At 39.5% G+C, this 20,636-nt stretch overlaps 1 protein-coding gene across 5 annotated transcripts in view; it reads left to right on the forward strand.

The window, feature by feature from the left end:
* The first annotated feature begins 414 nt into the window (after positions 1-414).
* The window catches only part of TFDP2 (transcription factor Dp-2), a 64,518-nt gene continuing 44,296 nt past the window's right edge, over positions 415-20,636 (forward strand). For 2 of the 5 annotated variants that reach the window (XM_075507245.1, XM_075507248.1), the window contains exons 1-3: positions 415-712; positions 12,852-12,945; positions 19,458-19,524. In XM_075507245.1, the coding sequence (XP_075363360.1) occupies positions 12,931-12,945; positions 19,458-19,524 (82 nt within the window). In that variant the 5' untranslated portion in view covers positions 415-712; positions 12,852-12,930. Of the gene's footprint in view, positions 713-11,834; positions 11,925-12,851; positions 12,946-19,457; positions 19,525-20,636 lie in introns of those variants that run through there. The other 3 variants (XM_075507246.1, XM_075507247.1, XM_075507249.1) reach the window with 3 other exon arrangements.

A 20,636-nucleotide genomic window follows, 5' to 3' on the forward strand; every position in this document is an offset into this window, starting at 1 on the left:
GCTGTAGCTGTCAGCGAGCGCGAACCCGCGCACAGGGGCCGGCCCCTGCTCCCAGCCCGCACCGGGCGGCCGCCGCGGCCCTTCGCCCCCTCCGCCCGCCCGGCTGACGGCAGCCGCAGCGCGCCGCCCGCCGCCCTGGGGCCGTGAAGGGGAGGCGGCGGCCCCGGGTCTCGGCCGGCCACGCCCTTCCGCCCCGCCCCCCTCACCGTCGCCCCGTGGATTGGCGGGTGGCGTGTGTACACACACGGGATCGAGCCAATAGCGCGGGGAGGGCGCCTGACCTCACGCGGTGCGGCGGCCAATGGGCGCGCCCGGCTGCTAGACGCCGCCAAGCTTGTGCGGGGGAGAAGGACCCGGGCAGAGCACGGCGCGGCGGCGGAGCGAGGCGGCGAGTGGGGCCGGGCGCGGGGGGGGGGGGGGGGCGGCGGCGGCCGAGCTGGGGGCGCTGCGAGCGCTCGCGCCGCCACGCGCCGGGGCTCGCGGACTGGCCCTGGTGGGCTCCCGTCTCCAGGGCCTCCTCGCGAGCGGCGGGTGCGCGGCGCCGGCCCGGCCGAGAGGCGTCGTCGGCGCGCGGGGCCGGGCGGAGCGGCTGGCTGCCTGCCGCGGCGGCTGGTAAGGGACCGTCGCCGTCTCGTCGCCTCAGCGCCGCTGTCTAGGCCCGGCCCGCGCTACCGCCTTCCCTCTTCTTCCCTCGTCGCTGCCGGGCCTGCGGGTGAGCGGGGAGCCGGGGGTGGGGGGAGGAGGCGCGGGGCCGTGAGGGAGGGACAGCGCCTTTCTTCCCGGCGGGCCGGGGCGCCGCTTCCCCCGCCCCGCGCCCCGCGGCGTTTAACGACCGCCGCCCCTCCGCGCCGTCTGGCGGCTCGGTCCCGTCGCCGTCCCCCGCCCTCACCGTGGCGCACGCGGGGCGGGCGGGGGAGGCGGCGGCGAGCGCCTCCCGCGCCCCGGGACGGGGGCGAGCCGGTGCCTGACACCTGCGGGCGGCCGCGGGGCGGCGGCGTGCCCGGCTGGCGGGTGACAGCCGCCCTGCGCGCTGCCGGGTCACCCGCTCCTCCATTGTGGGGAGCGCGCCGAGAGCGGCGGGCCTGGGCCGGCGCCGCCGCCGCCGCGGCGTGTGTGCGCGGCCGCGGGGCGAGCCGGGTGGCCCTGGCTGGCTGCCGCAGGGGGCTGGGGGCGTGACCGGCCCCGGCCTTGGGGAGTTACAGTTCAGAAAGGGACCGGCGAGCTCGTGGCCGTGCGAAGTATAGCTTGAACTTCATAGCGTGGTGGTTCTGACTCACGGGTTTTATCGGGGGAGGGTTAGTCCGACAGCAACAACAACAAAACTTAATTGAATGCCTCTTCCTGCGCCCTCTGAGTTACAGGCCTTCCCTGACTTTCAGCCGCAAAGGGTTTAACGGCAGAGGTGAATCCGAACATAAATACCGTCTTTCGGGACTGAGAATACAAACAATAGGAGGAAAATACGGAATAAGCAAACTTCCTTGAAATGTGGAAGAAAACCGCAGCTGAGAGTGTGCTCCCTCATTGAGTAAAGGGGTGATGCTGAGCCATAGATCAGAGCTTGTGCTGTTTTCCTCTGTAGAAGGGACTTCCTCTATAGAGGGACAATTTTTCAATTGACAGAGAAAGTGAATAGTTTAAGTCGATATAATTTAACATACTGTGTAAAAATTTTTAAAAAATTATTACTTGGTCAGTTTTCATAATTTGGAAATCAATTATTTTCATGACTCTTCATTAATACTTTTCACAGCTGATAGATTTTTTTTTTCAACTGCTATCATTGATGTAGCTTAATTATGCTGACAGAAAACAGCAAAACATTGGAGGTTGTGTGATGTTGTAACTAATTGCAACTTGATATAATCTTTGAGTAAAAAAATAATTTTATGCCAGTATAAATTAATGCTATTAAAAGATAAGTTAATAAAATTTTGTCAATTTCTTTACTCTTCCCAAATTAACTTTAGTTCATTTGGTTATATTATATCCTGTCTTACACAAAAAAATGGATGATTCGTATACATGGGGCAAAGACTCATGGCAGATTACCAGTGCTAGAGAACAAATGCAGGACTGTATTTCACAGCCCATATTTGTGCCAATGTTGTGTGTACTCAAAGATGTTTTGTACATAGTGAAGTACTGAATTTCAGGAACTTCTGTTCAAAATAGCATATAGGGTGCTAACTACAGCACTTTGAAGAAACGTGAAAGAGTAAAGAGAAGTTTGCATTATAGAAGAGCAGACTTGACAGGAGAGGTGGTCATAAGAGGGAAAAAAAGGACAAATTCTTCTCCTTTGAAAACTTTCTTGTTGTGAAGTGAGTCCAGTGCCTCTAGAAGGGGAAAGAGTAATAGGTCAAATGATTTAGTTCTATACTAAGGAAAAAAATGAAAATTTTTAAATATTAGCAAGATTGTCTCATGGGTGAATTTAAGAGTGATCTTATGTCACTGTCAAATTATTGGGCTTTCTTTTAACCACTTCCTTTTTGTACAGAAATCACTATTGTAACACAACAAAAAGAAACCATTTGACTTGTCCTATATTGATGTAATTAACTTTACAGGAAACACACACTGCTGATAGGAGTGCTCTTTATTGCTGCAGAGGGTTCTGACTGGCAACCTCGCTTTACAAAGTGATAAGGTACAGTTTTCAGTACAGCATCTTGACAGCAGCTATCCAGTGTAAAGGGATTAGGCCAAACGATTCAGCTGGGCAAAAGGCACACTGCTATCTTGCAAGGGATTTAAATACTACAGGAAAATGCTTTATCTTCATCTGCTCTTGTATGTTGGACACTACTGTAGGGGCCTCTTGTGCATCTGGACATACTTCCTGGACACTTGTGAGCACCCTCACAGTGAAGATCTTTCAGTGGGTTTGGCTAAAAGTGTTGTTATAGGTTTAGCGAAAAAATAGGAACCAAAATTCCAACTTTCCATCCCCTTCAAGAATTTATAATGTTATTCGGTTGAAGTGTGCAGACCTCTTCACTGTGCCTATAGGAAAGTTTAGTGCAAATCTCTAAAAGCAATAGAAGAATAGCGACCTGATATGGTTAGGGGAGGGAAGCTGCAGCCCATACTGTGTTGATAGTAATATTTAAACTTCTGTGTCCTAATGTGGAGCAGAATGAGTTCTTTAGTTATAGCTAGTCTAAATCAGTTCTTGGAATTGCATTTCTTCTGATATGCTACCTTAAAATAGTATTCTTAGGGTTGTCTTTAATAAGCAACAATTTCTTAAATTGTTTGCTTTTTCTACATACTTTTTGGTGTAATGATTAAGAATGTGTCCTCTACCTTTCCGATTACATTCACAGGACACAACTACTAATGAATCAACAGTGAATCTTAAAATAGGGAAAATAAACTGTCTAGTCCGGTACAAGGAAATACACTTGTGGAGTTCTTGTGTGTAAAGCCAAGAAGCCACTGGAATCAGACAGGTTTATCATAAAATTTTAAGTGTTCAGTGGAAAACAATCCAAATGTCTTGGTGTAGTAATAGTACACATACTATGTCAAAGCTGATAGTATAAATACCTGTTGCAGGATCTGAAAAACTAGGTATATGCTAAGAAATATTGTAAAAAGGTGCAGGTGTGGTAGGGAGTGACAGTTTTATAACAACTTCCTGGTTTGATTCTTCATGTGTTTTTTGTAACAGCCAGTATTAGAATGAAATTAATTCTTTTTTTTCCACCCGTTATTTGATTTGTAGACTACAGCTTTTTTGCAAAAAGGTGAGGCAGTAGTAAGTGATCTTACTCTTATAGTTTCATTACAGGAACTTTTTTTGCTACTTTGTCTGATTTCCTGCGTGCAGTGATAGTTTCCAATAAAGGTCTTTACAGACTGTTGAAGTTTACTTTTACACTTTACAATATCAATAGCATAAAAATCAGTCTAATCAAATCAAACTGCATGCCTATGATAGTTCAGTTTGCAAGATTACTATATATTATAATATATGCTAATAATGTGTATACTAATATATGCATTAGTAGAATCTGTAACAAAAGCACAGCTTTCTAGAATATCATATTTCTAGTGAAATACAGAATAGTAATTAAATGAAAAGGGATGACATTTGGAAATAACTTGTCCTAGATGTAGCTATTCACTTAGTACTGTTGAAGAAACTCTTTGCCTTTCAGAACAGTTTGCAAAATCCGCAGCCTACTGAAGCCACTTTTGAGAATATTTATCTTTACTGAAACGTATAGAAATTTTTAGATTTTTGCAGCACTAACTTGGTGATAAAATAATGCTTTAGCCAGCTCACTTTTAGTATTGGCTGTCATGATAGAGACTGAAACTAAGCTGGAAAAAGATTAGTGTTTGTTTTTGTTAGTATGCTTGGTTGTGAACTACAGCAATTCAGGTGTTGGCACAAGTTCATTATTTCTGACTTGGTGATAACGTTTAAAAGATAGGTAGAAGCAACTTGATATTGTTAACTTCCCAAGTCACTTAAGGATGAATTGCAGGGGGGCTACTTTAGAGGTATCTTTGAAGGCACTATCCAGAATTGTCATGGCACTGTAATCTTCCTGGTTTACAGTCCTTAGGAAATTTGACGGACATGAACAGCCAAGTTTTGTGAAAAACTTCTAAACATGCTGTTGGTTAACATATCTTCTAGAAATAATCCATTTTATAAAGATGGTGTTCCTTTTCTTTTGACTGGTTTTACATTATTTCAATCAGTGAGACATGCCCTGACCATCAGGTTTTACACAAACAGTGGTAAGAGGAAGCAGTGATGGTAGTTGAGATTATGCTTCTCCTATTCCTAGATAGCTGATTCTTTCCTAACAGTGAATGGACTGCCTGTGTCCCGAACATGAACTTTTTTTTAACTTCTATAGACCAAAGTCCATTTGTGAATGCAATTCTGGTCTTGCAGCTTAATTTGTTTTTTTCCTGTGGAAGTTAGGGCATGCTCCTCTGTTTGGCAAGTCAGGTTTCTCCTGTTTCATCAGGTTCCTGTTGCTGCCAGGTTTGTCTCAGTTTGGGTGGGAATAGCAAATGATTCAGTTCTGTCTTAGAACCTCTTTAGTTCTTTTGTTCAACAGGTCCCTTACTAAACTCTGTTGGGTGAGTATATCATCTCGCAGGGTGCATGGAAAGGTTGCTTTGATAGGAACTCATAATCCATTTCCCCATGGTAGGTGTTAGCAGATGTGTTCTGTGTGAGTAAGTGACCATTTTCATTCACTGTTTTGTTATTGGGAATTTCAGCCCAAGATGTAAGTGGAAAAAATCAAGAAAAATAGGGTAATATGTTCAGAATGAAATTGGCAGGCTGCTACAGGTATACACTGTCTTTAAGGCTATGAACTTTTAGTGAAGTTGTACAAGATGAATTCTTCAACTTGGTAGCAGCTATTATAATGATATTTGTGGGAATTAAAGTCTTAAAGCAAATGTATCACTATTTGCTCATTAAGGCTTGTGAATGCCAATGCATTAATGTATTAAATGTCACTTGTGAACCGTAACAGCCATCCAAGTATTAAACCTTTCCCATATGAGCAATAGTTGTAATTACCAGAATAACTGTAATTGACCTGTAATAGAAATTATGGTGGTAACATGACCAATAATTAGGAATGAGATTAGGAACTGCAAGTGAAAGTGAGCTTATGTCCCCAGAGTGAAATCAAGAACCTTCATGTGCATGGGCTCTCCATTTATTGTAAGGAAGGAGTTAGGTAACTTTTCCTTTCATTATGAACTTGACCTTGAGACTTGAGAAACTTGAGAAATATATTTCTGTTCTCTTAAATCTGCAATCCAATTGTCATAAGCTTCAGCTTATTTAAAATTCAGCTTAGAATTGCAAATACATTTAAACAATTTTTAAAAATCAGTAACTTCATACATACAACTGATAAAATTTCAAGCTGTGTATTGATTCTGTATAACAGCAGGCTTCTGCTGTCTGTCAGAAGCAAATTATTCATCCCGCTTCTTGCTGTATAAGAAACTGGGAAAGCTATGATCTGAAGACAAAACATCCCACTTCTTCCTAATGGATTTTTGAAGCATGCACATGCTCCAGTGAACTCTTCAAAAGCATGGAGTAGTCTTCATACAAACAAACCATATCCAACCTTATGTCACATTTTAAGCCATAAGTAAATTTTCAGGAGATCATAAATGCTTTTTTTTTTTTTTTTTTTTCAGAAACAGAGTCATGATGTGGTTCTGCAAAGCAGACTGAACTGATCAAACAGCTTGCTAGATCTGAAGGGTTAGGCCTGTCCTGTGCACAGGCCTAGATGGTCGTCTGAGCTGTCAGTGGGTTGCAGCATACGGAAAACTTTCTTCTTCCCCCTGTCAGCCCCGTTGTTGCTATTCTGACAGTATTTGAACTAAATTGGCTCACTGAGGGCCTCAGGTAGAAATGGGAGTTGTTGAGAGCATGTAGCATGGGGAAGGCATGGAAAGTGGAAGAAGTAAGGAGAAGTGGAAGATCCCTTTTAGCAATGATAGTAGGGGTAGGATCTTAGATCAGTACAACTTGTTTCATGGAATTGTACCCTTTAGGTAATTTTGTGTGCTGTAATCAGTATTTGAGAGCTTGTGCATCACTAGAAAAATCCCTTTTTGCCTTTGTACTGAATTATAAATAAAGAAGTATGAAATTTTTTGTAATCTTTACCCTTCAGTGAATACTGTCATAATCTTCAAGCCATGCAAGAGTAGAGTTAATAATGACTTTAAACTAGAACACAGCTTCTAGCAAATTATAAGGAAAATGCAGGAAATAGTTACTAAGTCTCTCTCCATCATCAAGTTCTTTATCCCTATATAACTTGGCGATCTTTAATTAAATGCAAATGTAAAATTATCTTCAGTTCATTGGATGTTAAGATCCTTCCAGCTGCAGGGTGTAGACAAAAGTGTATCTGAACAGGATGGTTAAACTGTTCCATGTATTTGTCAATGTAGTGATAACTCTGGAAATTTTAAAATCTCAAAACTAAAACTCCTTACAAGACCAGATTAATATCTAGAGCATTCTCTGGTGTATCATACAATATATGAGCTGGTGGTAGCAAGAAGCTTGTTTGAAGTCTCGGTAGTCAAAAAGATGCTCTTTTCAGCTGAGCTTAATGGCAAGAGGAGCTAACGCACAATTGGCAATGCACAAAGACTGTCTTACCAAGATATTTTAGTGTCAATCGTATAGATCACTAAATTTTTTTCAAATGTCAATCTGTTGTTAAAATGAATTTTCTTAAGGCAAAAATATGTTTGTGAAAATACAGTGCGCTCTTTACTCTAAAAGGAAGTCATACCTGCCTCTTTCACTGAAGCAGTAGACTCCCAAATGTTGTGGCCTGTATAGTAGTCAGCTATGGAAAAAACCCTGGGCTAGAAACCTAATTAGAGAACAAAAGATGAGCTATAGAATAGATTGTCTACTTAAAAGAACTGCAGCTAAATTTCTGTTAATTCCAAACGTATCTGTGCATATCTGTGCTGGTAAAAGTACGTTGTCTATAAAAAGTCAGGCAGAATTTTAGATCATCTTACTTTTTAAAGTGCTGCATGAATGTTATCCGCTGTTCTGATGTCAAGCCTTATGTACTTTATCTTGAATGACAGTAAGCTGGTTTGGGGAATTACAAGAGCCTTCCAAGGTTCAAGTACTTGGGAATTATTCCACATGTTTAATGTAATGTCCTCCTTATTTGAGCAATAAGGGACATGCTTCACCTCATTGATTTTGAAATAAGCCATGAGTGCTGCTCCTATTCTTAGACATATAGTTTACCGCTAGTACTTGCATGACATTGGGCATGTCTAAGAGCATGCCTAAGAAACTGAGTCCCTTGAGGGAAGAAGTATCTAGTTCCAGGTTGATGGGATTTGGGTCTCAGCACTGTCAGGACTGGACAAGCAGCAGAACTTGAGGCTCAGCAGTGCAATTGAGCGCATGGAGACTTTGGGCACTTTCATCTAGGGGAGAGTTTGATTACAGCTTTGGATTTTATTCCTGTGTTGTGTGTTGTTACTTGTACATCCACTCAGACCTGTTTTCATCCCTGGGATTCAAGATATTCAGTAGCCTCCTTCAACAGTGCTTTTGCTAGTCATGTTATAATATGTACAGTAGTGAGAGTAAATATAGCAAGTAGTGGGAGTAATGGGGATGTAGCGTTTGGGATCACGTCTTAGAGTATTGAAAGGGATCTGATTCATTTGTTGCCTCAATATATGCTGCATGAGGTTCTTAAAGGGACATTTTCTGTGACATGCTTTTAGCAAGCCCCACAAAATGTTGGTTGTTCATTATATAGCTTAAGTGCTACAGTTTACACTAATTGAACTTGCATGTAGGCCTTGTCTGGTTTTCCAGGTTCTTTGTACTGTGTCAACTTGAGTCATAATTACTGCTGTTGTCAGGAGGTGTTGGTTAATTTGTTCTGATGATACATTGGCATTTTGCTCAATCACAGCAGCTTAGGAGAACCTGGTCAATTGTAGGTACTTATTTGGTTTTGTTCCTTCTGATTTCTTGTGTGTCAGCTGGTTCCCCCAAACTACAAGATGAGATCTTCACTTTTAAATTAGGTTTAGGTAGTTATATCTTCCATTTGCACCTTGGTTTAAAGCAGCCATGCTCCTTTAATTTTTGTGTCATGTAGTAGTGAAAACTTCTGTACTTTGGATTCATAGGTTGCAGTCTTTTAAGTCACGTAAAAATGATTAAACAATGAAGCCTTTAAACTCACTACTCCTCTCGAGTTATTTTATTTTGTTAAAAACTCCTAATATCATTTAGCAGTCAAGCCACTTAGATTTCTTTGTTCAGTCTCTCTGATCACCTTGTCTGTTACCTGCTAGGGCTTTTTTGAAAGCATACAGTTGCTCACAGTAAAAGCTGGAAAAATAAATTGTAGTACCTGTAAGACCTTCATCATGCACATCGTGGTGGCAGTTCCTTTCAAATGTTTCCTAAGAGATATTTCCTAATATTATTTTCAAAATAAAGATTACTGTGTGATAACCGAAGATGGTGATTTATTTCCCATTCTGTGCACGCAACTTGTTGAATACACCCCTTGGTCGGCTTTTTGAAGTTCTTCATTAAGTGAGAAGCTGGGTGTCAGATGGACATGGGTATTCTTGTCTTTTGCAATTTGTAGGCCAAGTTTATTTGTTGTATACATAAATAAAGGATAAAACTGGGACTAAGTCATCTGAAGAGGACTCAGGAAAAAAAGTTGACAAATCAACGGATTCTTCTTATAGAGATGCAAAATCTGTAATTTAAATTTCAGAAATTTGATAACAAAGTTGTATTTCTGTTTCTTGGGGTACCAAGAAATTAATCTGACTAGTACATACAGATATTTTCACTAAAATTGGTCCTTTTTTATCTCAGTTGCTTCAGAAAGGAGTTGGATATGGAAATGTTTTATAGGAACAAGATGGGGAAACACTTCCTGGGAGCAGGTGGATTTCTGATAAGTACTATGTAACTTTGAAATTTTACTGGTCTGAAAACTGAGACACAATGAAGCAACATATGTGTAACAGGTGGTCTAATCTATGTAGATGCTGTGCATAAATTAGTGGTTTAAAACTGAGCTTGTACTGATTAATAAGGAATCTTTTTGTTACTGTTGTCTTCTGAAATCAGCCTTGTAGTACTGTAGCTTGAAAGTTAGTACTATGGAGAGAGGTGTGAAGAACATAAACTAATTTCTAGTGGAAAGGCTGGCATTATACAGGTTTCTTTTTCTTGAAACTGATGACACTCTTTCCTCTTAGCTGACCCAGTTACTTGGAATAATTTTCACTTTGCAATACTCTCAATCAAGTAAATAAAAAAATGCTCCTTGGTGATGATAAAAATCATTCTAGTATACTAAAATATCTTTACAGTTTTTTCTGTGTTCCATGAAGACTTTTCATCATAACAATTTAGGTAACTGTCCAATAGGTGTCTTAATTTGTAGATGTTTAATACTGATGTAATACTTACATAAATGACACTTTCTGTTGTGAAGTGGAATTGGCCTCTGGGACTGGGGAGAATCTTTGTGTGGTGCTGGTCTACGTGAAGGTGTGATATGTGAAGTACTGGTAAGAATTTGAGAAAGCTAAAGAAAACCAGCATAAGTTTGGTAAAGCTTAATTTTCAGGGGCAGAAAATAGACTGTTATGGTACAGGGCTTTATTCTTTTCTACTATTAGGTTTTAGCCAGTATGCGTATCTTAAAGGGATAACTTAAAAATAAGACTTTGGACCATAGAAAATAAACCTATGCAGGAATATAATATTTTTTTGCAGATAACTGTTTTCTGGTTTGCATTGTTTCTTGTACTGGGATTCAGCTTCAATATCACTGAAACTTCAGAATAGATTTGGCTTTTAACTTGTAATGAGAATAGGTACAGATAAACACTCTTGTACTGTTTTGTTGTAACTAGAACTTGATTATCTGGGCTTTTGTAAATTTAACGCCCAAACTGGCTTTTTAATGTCATTGGCATAAATAATTAGGCAACATATGTTCTAGAAGAAACTACAACACAAAGTTTACAGTCAGACAGTTTGGTTGGCTCACTGTACTGTACAATATTTGACCAAAAGGCAAAATTATGGGAGTGGATTATAAACCAAGGCTTAGATTATGAAGGGACCACCTTAGTTGAATAAAGCAATCTTTGTGTCTCATGTGCTTTGGGCTCTAAACCTGTCTTTATGCAGCTTCATTTCAGTAGAAACCAGCTAAAGAACAAAAAGGTTGAGTTTTATGTTTCTCTGTGTGGTGCAAGCTGTCAAAGAGCAATTGGGAATGAAGAGAATCTCCATTTTGAGGCCATCTGTGTAGGTTCTTTTGTCTGAACCTGACAAGAGGTCATGGCAGATGGTGGGGTCACAAAGTCTGGCTTCTCGAGCTTGACAAAATGCGTTCATAAAGCTGGAAGAATACCAACTGTTCGTACTGGCTGAAGAGCATTGTGGCAAAGGACTGTAATAGTTTATGGACAATACCTTCTGGATCACTAAGCTTGACAGCAAATAACTTGCCAAAGATTAAACTAGTTATCTGTAATGGGTTAAAACTGCTTAGCAAATGTGTTCTTAACTATGTTTTACTTGAGTAAATTACTTGTAAAGCCTCTTAAAGCAAGAGAGGGAGGTCAAACTGCATCATGAATTTTGGCCAGAGCTCCAGATGATGTATGTGGAGAATTTGTGTGGAAGGAAGAGGAAGAAAAGGCACACAGATCATAATTTTCAGATGCAATGCAAGGATTCAGGATTTGCTCTTCGCCATGACCACTGTAGCTTTATGGCTTTTCTGTGGCTCTTCTTCAGGTTTCAGGATTGCTACGCAGATCCAGTAGGCCCTTTCCCCAGGGTGTGAATAGATATCTCTCTGTAGTGTCCTCTCTGAAGGCAAAGAAAAATGCTTCTTATTTTCTTGGATGTTATGTTGTGAAACTAAAACTTACAAGTTTTCATGGGAGAATGTCTTAGTTGACAGAATTGTGTGGTGTTCACATGCTGGAGTAACTGCTTAATTATGGCTGCAATAAATTGAGGCACTAAGGAAGATAAGTATAACTCATTCAACAGGAAATGGAGAACACCTCTAAGTTGAATAAAATATTTTTTCACTAACTCTAATAACAGTTTAATTGATGTGATATCTGAATTAACCAAGAAATCTATAGAAACATCCTAGAATTTAAAATTATTCTGGATTGTCCAAAACCACTAATGCAGTGATGGTAGAGTTCCCCATTAGCTGTGCACACTACTGAAACAATTTTTGGCACTTTTCTAGATGGGAGCTGAAGACACTGGCCGTTCTCAAACTTTGTGTAGGTTAAAGTACAGAGGAAATAGCATGAATTGCACCCTGCTTTTGTAGCTGGTGAGTTCTGCTGTAAATGGTCGTGACTCATATTTGGTAACTAGTTTAGGCACCTTCCAAAAGATTTTTCTGAATTGATTCCACACTTGAAAGTGTGAGCAGTTCTCCCTCTCTTACATATCCAAGTGCAATTCGGATGTCTTTTGTAGTCCATTTTTTAACAGCAAGTAGTACTTACAAAGTACTTTTGAAGTACTTAAACACTTTGTCAAGTTAATTCTGTCTTTAAAATGGTTTGTGCTGCCAGCATTGATTTGTAACTTGTTTTCTTCTGTTTTCTGTAAGACTTCTGGAAGCTTTGATTTAAAAAAAGAAGTCACTTTAAGTATTTTTCAGTATACCAAAATGTTTGTCTTTTCATGGAATTCTAAAATTATAATTCTAATTACATAGGGTTAATAAAAAAGCCTTAAAATATTAAAAAGATGAGTTTGAACTGGAATGTTTTTTCTTGGATGTTTCCTAAAAATACTTAATGTTTGCTGTGTATATACATTTCATAGTATTTCCTACTTTTTATCAAGATCTTTGTATGTCTGCAGTGATGGAATTAGAAGCTTTCTCTGTTGCTGGAGGCTAAAGACATGATGGAGAGAATTAATTCACTTCCAGTTTTTAAAGTCAATATGCATTAGATGCAAATGATTGCATGGTTTTAATTACAGGACTTTAGTAATGGTATGACATGCTTTGCTAACACATTAATATAGTTAGGCCTCTATGTAAGTCGGGTCTTTATATATAAGATTACATCTCTGCCTATTCCAAGCAATGTACATTTCTAGTATCCGTGCAGAACCTGACCATTGTGGTGACTGAGTTTATCAAAAAGTTAAAACAAATCTGTCCTCTGGACATGCAGGGTTTCAGCTAGAGAGGTAACTGAAAATATATTTTAACTAAGGTATTTTATTCACTTTCTTACAGGATGTTCATTTTAAAGATTCTGTGAAGATGAAAAGGGATATCTTATGGTTTTACAGAATATAAAGCAATACTGTCTGACATGACGGCAAAAAATGTAAGTATAATTCTACAATATGTATTACTTTTTATATTGGCATGCTGCCAGTCACTTCTGGCTTTCAGAATTTGAAGGTCCTTCAGAACAGACCTTCAAATTCAAAAATGTCTGGTTTTTGTATACCACAAATGTGTACCCCATCGTCTTCTGCAGTATTTTGATAAATTTAAATGGGTTGGAAGCTCTTTAATGATGTGGATTTTACTCGGCTATAGGTCAGGTTGATAACTGGGGCAATGCTTTATGCTGTTTCCTTATTGATCCTTATGGGTCCCTTCCAACTTGAGATATTCTATGATTCCTCTAACATTTCTCCAAACTTAGCAGAGAGCTTCTCATTTTGTTGAAGCATCTCACCTTTGCACTAGAGTAAAACCCTTCTACTGAGTCTGAGTCTCGGAACTCAAGAAAGAACAGAAAGACGGCGTATTTCTTTACTAATGTTGGTACACTCTTGGTTTCTAGAAGACTGAGGGCCTTCCTGTTTCTTTGTCTGCTGCATTAACAAGCCTGTAGTGTGGTGTCTAGAGGCTCTATATTTGACTCCCCTATCCCAAGTTCTGAGGAAGCTTATGAAATGTCTAACATCCTGACTTTAATTTTCTGCCTAATTAGCTGTGCTTCCTGAGGTACACAATTTGCATAGAGAACAGTTCTGATTAAGCTTGGTGGGCAGTGAGTTGAGTATGACTTTGGGCCCCTGGCAGTTTACTTGTTGACTGCCTTTGATAGGGCATCCTGCAGTCTAATTGAATGTGAACAGCTTTAGGAACCAACATGACTAAAGAAGTACCCCACAATAAAAGTGCAGGTAACCCTAGGATGGCTCTCTGTTCAGTAACTGCAGAAGCTTTTGTGCATATTTGGTCAGATTGATGCCAAGGGCATAGTTTGGTTAAATTAATTCTCAAGTCTCAGAAATTTCTTTTCTGTTGGCTTTATGAATAGTTTCATTGGTGTGTAGTTCCAGGTAAGGCTTTCGGATGCCTTATGTCTGACTGATTCAAGCTGACCAAGCCAGAAAATAAATTGATGTGTATATGCAAAGCTTTTTGACTTACTTATTTCATAGGCCATATTCAACTGTAGTATAAATAGGTAATTATACTGATGTATGTGGAACAGCTGCAGAAGTCCAAATCATTTGTGGTTTTGACCTTTTGTTCAACGCAGTCAAAGGATAAATACCAATGCCAATAAAATCCATGGATTGTTGTGTGATAGAGTCATAGAGTGACATAGGTTGGAAGAGATCTTAGGAGGCCATATACTCTGGTGCTGTGCGTAAAGCTCTTTGACACTTGAATTCAGAACCCAGTTGCTTGGTGCATTGTTCAGGGCTGCTCAGGGCTTTGGATTTTGAAGACCTCTGAGAACACACATATGACATTCAGTCTGGGCAACCTGCTCCTGTGCTGAATATAGAAATATGGTTTTGTTGTTTACTTAAATGCAAGGCTATCGTTATTTTACAGAATAAATATTTTATTGGTATGTATGCTTTGAAAATTTGCATATTAAACTATGCAAATCTAGTTATTTGCCTAATGTTTATGGGTTTATTTTAAAAAAATCAGTTACTATGGAGCAGATGAAAGTAGAATTCAGTTTCCATGTTTGTTAAGTATACCTGTTCAAAGGATTTGCAATAAATAACAGTGTAAAAACAAGGGTGGTCATATGCTTTCTGTCCTTATTTGTAGCACTTCTTCAGGATTTCCCAACCTTAGTTACTCAGAACTGCACACTCAGGCCAATAGCGTCAGCCCTAGTGTTTTCTATTGCTGTTAGAAGGCCCAAGAATGCTTCTGAATTTGCAGAATTCCAGGGTTTAGCATATGTCCATGGGTTTCTGCAGCCTGAAACCTGTTTCAAATGTAAGGTTAGTGTTTGTCTGTTATACTGTCTGAAATATTTTAATGATCTGCAGAGTGAGTTGAGGGAGAGAGCTGTTCTGCAGAAGTATTTCCATCTTCTTTTTTTCTTTCTGTTGAAGCATCAAGGAAAGGGAACATTAAAGTACTGGAATTTGGACATCTTCCGGGAAAGTCTTAAAGGGCACATACCTTTCATCAAACATGTACACATTAGGAAGCTGTCACCTCTATGTTCTGAAATCACTGTGCCTCAACTGGGACACACTATTCTAGGGATGTTTGTGCTCCTAATGCATTGCAAGAACAAAGTGCAGTGAGCTTAGGCTAAAATGTCTTTGCATCTCACATGCATAAGCTGTGTTGAGCAACCTTGTCTCCATGGAAGCTTGCGCTTCAAGCACATGGCAAAATGTTTCCACGGATTGAATGTGTATGTAAGATGAATAACATTCCCCATCACTGTTTTTCCATGCTAACTTTTTGAGTACGTGATGGGGGAATTATCAAGATTGGGCTCACTGCTCACTTTCTCTAAATGTAGGACACTTTCTAGTAACTGCTTGTGGAACATTGCTTATGTGTAATTTGACCTTCCTTAGAAAACAAATCCAACTAAAACAGCTATGAATAATAAAATGTTGAATAAAAGTTATGGATTCTTTTGCAGATGAGACGTTTACATGCTTACCATACACATTGTACATGTAATTTAAATTGCCCTGTCATGATGGGTTATTTCATTCTTTGCTTATATCATAAAATGCATTTTTCTTGCCTGTTTTGTACTTCCATTCCCATCTGTCCTTCAGGTAAGAAGGCACCAAAACAGTATTGAGAAATGGGGAAAAAATGAGCAAATACTCATGGTAGACTTATTTTTAGGACAAAATAAATAATATGACTCAAACAGATTATTTGAATAAGACTGTTAGTTTTGATTGTCTGATCTGAATTTCTATACATGTGCTTGTAAAGTTATTTGTCACTGCTTCTCAGAGGATGGTTGTCTTGTCATAGATGAGGTCAGTTAAATGGCTGTAATAGTTCTCCTTTCACATGTCAATATGGAAGAAAATGAGTTAGTTTAACTGCTAAGTTGGTCAAGAGGGCCTTAAACAAGCCTTAACACCTGTCTTACACAGGAAACTTCAAAAACAACGTAAAGGACACTACCTGTTCTGCACTGATAGTCCATGCAGGTTGCTTTTAGCTTATGAGGAGAGAGCCCTTTTTAGGTCCTACCTGAGTTGTTTCTGTAAGTGATACTACTGCAGTATGTCTACAGATTAGTCTGTTAGGGCTTACAGGTATAAGAAACCAGTTAATGGATTCACTACCCATTTACAACTTCTACATGCTATAATCTGGATTAATTCTAGGGCAGAGAGAACAAAAACTTCTCGGGTTAATGGGAAAGTTAATTTCTCTAAGGAAAGGGAAGGATTGCAGGCAGAGACTTGCTGCCTAAACACTATGTCAAGCAGTGGAGAAGGCTGATAAGCTACAAGAGCAGCTCGTGACAGTTTGCCCATCCAAGGCTCTGGTTGTGATTCTTTTTTTCTTTCCCCTCACCCCCTTTGGAAACTTCTTAGTCACCTACTAGGAAAGGGGAAAAAAACTTGATGAAAATATTTAATAGGATGCAAAGGCCTGCCAAGTGCTTGCTTCATCTTACTTCATGGCTGGATTCATCTTCCTGCAGATGGACAGAAGCAGGAGTCCAGCTCCTGCCATACCCAGTAATCCAGACACTCTGGGGCAGTGTTATAAAGCAGAAACACCACGCAAGCTGTACAAAAAGTAATAAATTATACCTATATAAGCATTGGATTGTTTGCTTGGTTTCAGTTTAGGACTGGTTAAATGACAAGATTCCCAAAAGCAGTGCGTGGTATGGTCTCCAGATAACAACATGGCCTGGGACCTCTGACATCGAAATGGAATACTATAAAGTTCTTGTTCTGCTGCAGTATTGTAATACTGCATCATACTTTGCTTCTTCTGAGGGCTTAGTTACGATAATTCTTCTGTAAGAGAAACCAATTCCTTTAGATTTGCCATGCTTCTCATTTAAGTTCTCATGAAATTCAAGTTTGTTTTCAAGCTCTTCTAAACTTAGATACAAAGATTATAAAATTGAGAAGTGCTTGTGTTCATTGGATGCTCTTTATAAATGTGTTACTAGGACCATTATCATGAAAATACATATTTCTACGCAAACTAAAATTCTGCTGTAATTTTGTATCATTTGGATCACTGAAGTACAAGATACACACAAAAAAGAACTCAAGTACTTTGTTTCATTTCCTTAAATATTGAATCAGTTAAATAATATAAATCTTTCACAGAATTAAATGTAAATGTTTGAATTTTCATAAGGGCTGGAGAGTCATCTTGGGCTGACAGTGCATATGTATATCACCTTCAGTGTTTAATTGAAGCACCGATATAAGTCAATAGGGAAATGTACAGTTGTAAATCTAGAGCTGAAGGTTCAATTGTGAATAAATTGCAGTGCTGTCTTTGAAGATGTTCATGGGAATTGTAATTCTTATTCTTTCTCTTGGAACAAGTTATGGCCCTTATATCTAACACCTGATATTTATCCCTGTGGCTTCCCTGTTCCTTCTCTAAATTAAAATTTTCTCCTATTTGTGTTCTTCTATTTCTTGCAGAGGCAGGGGTCCTAGGGAGAAGCTGATACTGTTATATACTGTGCAAAGGCAGCAGTAGTATGATCCAAGAGTGCTGGCTCTTCATCTTGGCTTTGCAGTTGTAATGCCCTTTCAATGCTATGTGCTATGCAATTTACTAACCTTTCCAACCTCTATTTTAAAGATCTCCTCAAGAATACGTTTTCAGTGTAAGAAATCACAGTGACCTCTTACCACATGAGCTTTCCTTTGCGCCCAAGCACCCGGGGGGAAGAATACTAGAATGCTGCTGTTTTCCATATGGACCTGCTACCAAAACGTGACAGGAGACGTTTTGCGTTTGTTTTCATGTCTTCCTCCTCTTTTCCCCTGCTCAAATCCAGGCGTTCCTGTTCACGTCCTCCCCAGCCCTGCTGCATTGCCTCTGCACTGCTGCCACCTGGTGGGAGACAAAAGGGAAAACGGAGAGGAAAAAATGAGACAGACTTGCTCTGTTTCAAAAGCAACTTCTGGTGATTCCATAGTCTGCAACAACCAAAGCACTTGGTTGCCCGTTGGAAATAGTATATGACCATCTAGTTGGGTGTGACAGGAAAGAGCAAGTCTGATACAGACAACGTTTGAGATAAATTGATGAACTATATTGAGAATCTCTAAGGGCTTGTTTACAGAAGCACGTAACTTAGCTCATTTAGGCAGTATTTTACCATCAGGGTAGTGCAGCAACAGTTAATGTTTGTATGTTGCTCCTGATGGTGAAAAAACCTTAACAGAAGTAGTTTCAAAAGAGTCTGTCACAACGCTGTGTGCAGATTTTCCCCTTCAAAAATTACTTGCCGAATACAAGTTCTCTAGCGGAACTGAGCGATTGAATGCTTGTAGTAGGGATGTTTTGTTCTTGTGTAGTTTATTTTAGTGTCATGTTACTACTATTTAATTTGCCTGAAATTAAATGATTCTCTAATTTTGAATGGTTAAAATTCTACGAGCAGCCCTAGCATATGTTCCATTATTGCTACATACAACTGTAAAATAAAGCAAATATTTGATCCTTGATTGTATGATTGGTTTTTCTTAACTGGGATACCTGAACTCTTTGTCGCAATTACTTACAGAAGTACTCAAATTTTGTAATATTTTAAAAAGAGATTTTATAGTATTTAGTTTAGTTGCCTACTGCTCCAACAGAGCTCAGTCCCTCAGTGCTTATCACAGCTTCCATCTTGGAAGGAAAACAAAATGCTTTGTTGAAGAGAGGTTACTACGGTGGTGCAAGCATAATGCTCTGAAACTGCAGAATGCCTTACCATTACTTGCTGTTGTTGGGCCCATCCCTTGTTAGCTGGGATCTGAGGGACTTTCCATGTCTTCCCTCCCTCATCCAGCAACAACGACCTTGCATTTTTCTATACAAACTCCACCTTTCTATGCTTTGTGTACATGCCAAAATCTGAGATGCACCATTCTGTATATGATTTAAGTTCTCTGTGTCTCTGGTAATTTACCCTCAGGGTAAATCAGTTTATCTCTGAAGACTAGGGAATGTATGTAAAATGCATCAATAGTCACATCTCCTCAGACCTGTAGGCTGTGCAGCTTAGTACTGAGAATACTGGGTATCAGGCAGATTTCTGCTGTGTTATTGGTGGCAGCTGCTCTGTTTGACTTGGAAGGGACAGTGACTTACACCGTAATAGCCAGAATGTGCTGCCTGGGTCATGTATAGTACAGTATCAGAATATTTAGGGGTTTTTTTTAGGTAAGAACTTAGTTAAAATTAGAGTTTGTCTTCATATATACACAGTAAATGTCTTGGATCCTTTGCTTTGAATCTCATGCTCTTGTTAGACTCTACTATCCGTAGGATTATGATGTTTCAGAAATGCTGAACAGATTACTTTCGTAATACTGTTAGTTGCATAGTAGAAAACATAGAAAGGTTTATCATATTTTAAGACTTCAAAAATGTTTTGTTCAGGTTGGTGTGACTTCCACAAATGGAGACTTGAAAGGATTTATAGATCAGAACCAGAGTCCAACAAAAGGTAAGAGAATTCTATTTGTATACATAGAAAAGAAGCATACATTACAACTTATTTTCTCTTATGTTTACTAAATTAGTATTGCTGATTTCACTGCATATGGTTGGTTCAGTTTTGGGAAACTCAGAATTTAGATGTTCAAAATATATTTCACACATCCCCACTGGTAGATGTTTTATTACTGACATGCAAGCCTCGGTAACAAAGATTGGAAGATCTTCAGGTTTTCAGAGGGGAAAGGAGAGTGTAGTAAAAATAATTAGAGGATAAAATAAGCCCCTTTTTTTTCTTTCCTTGGTGGTGAATAATGTGCTGAATTTCCTGATTTCCACCCCACCCTTAAAGTTCCCAGACTCTGTTGAGTCCAAATAGGAGAGAAGGTTAAGCATGACTTCATGGTCAGTGATATCTTATGGTACTTTTATAAGCATTCTGGACAATTTACAATAATAATTATATTTTGTCCTATCCTGTTTCATCTTAGCATTTCTAGATTAATCACTTTTGACTCTAAAACAGTGTGTTGGCACTCAGAACAGCTATAAGATTCCAGTAAAATAAAACTGCAACCCCTTATCAATATTAGAAAACTTGAGGATTTACAATTCAGGAAACACTTCAATAAACCTTTCTAACTAAATACTGGTTTGCTGTTATCCACTGCAATAAACAAATGCAAGTACTAGCTGGAAGAATGATTTTTGGCTCATCACAACAGTTTAGGTGCATCAGACTTCACAGTCTGAAAAAATGAAAGCGTCTAAACAGAAAATGGCTAGAGATACAGTATCTTCCTAGTTTTCTAAACTGTGCAGAACACTACAGACTGGTTTTAGGCCTTTGAGAATTAATTTATTGCACACTGAGATAATTGCCCTTTATGTTTCATTATTTTGTTATTATTGTGTCATGATACTAGGGAAAAAGACTAAAATAAGTGCAACATTTTAAAATCATTTCTGTGAGACAAGCAATTGATTTGTGCAGAGAATATTTGTGAATTGAATACTTTATAAAGTATAGGACATTACTGTTAGTAGTAATATCTCAGTGATCCTTATTCCACTCTTTATTAGATTATGCTTCTGGGATGATGAATGTATTATTTACCTCCA

This window comes from Mycteria americana, chromosome 7 (genome assembly GCF_035582795.1).
Source record: "Mycteria americana isolate JAX WOST 10 ecotype Jacksonville Zoo and Gardens chromosome 7, USCA_MyAme_1.0, whole genome shotgun sequence".
Lineage (NCBI taxonomy): Eukaryota > Metazoa > Chordata > Aves > Ciconiiformes > Ciconiidae > Mycteria > Mycteria americana.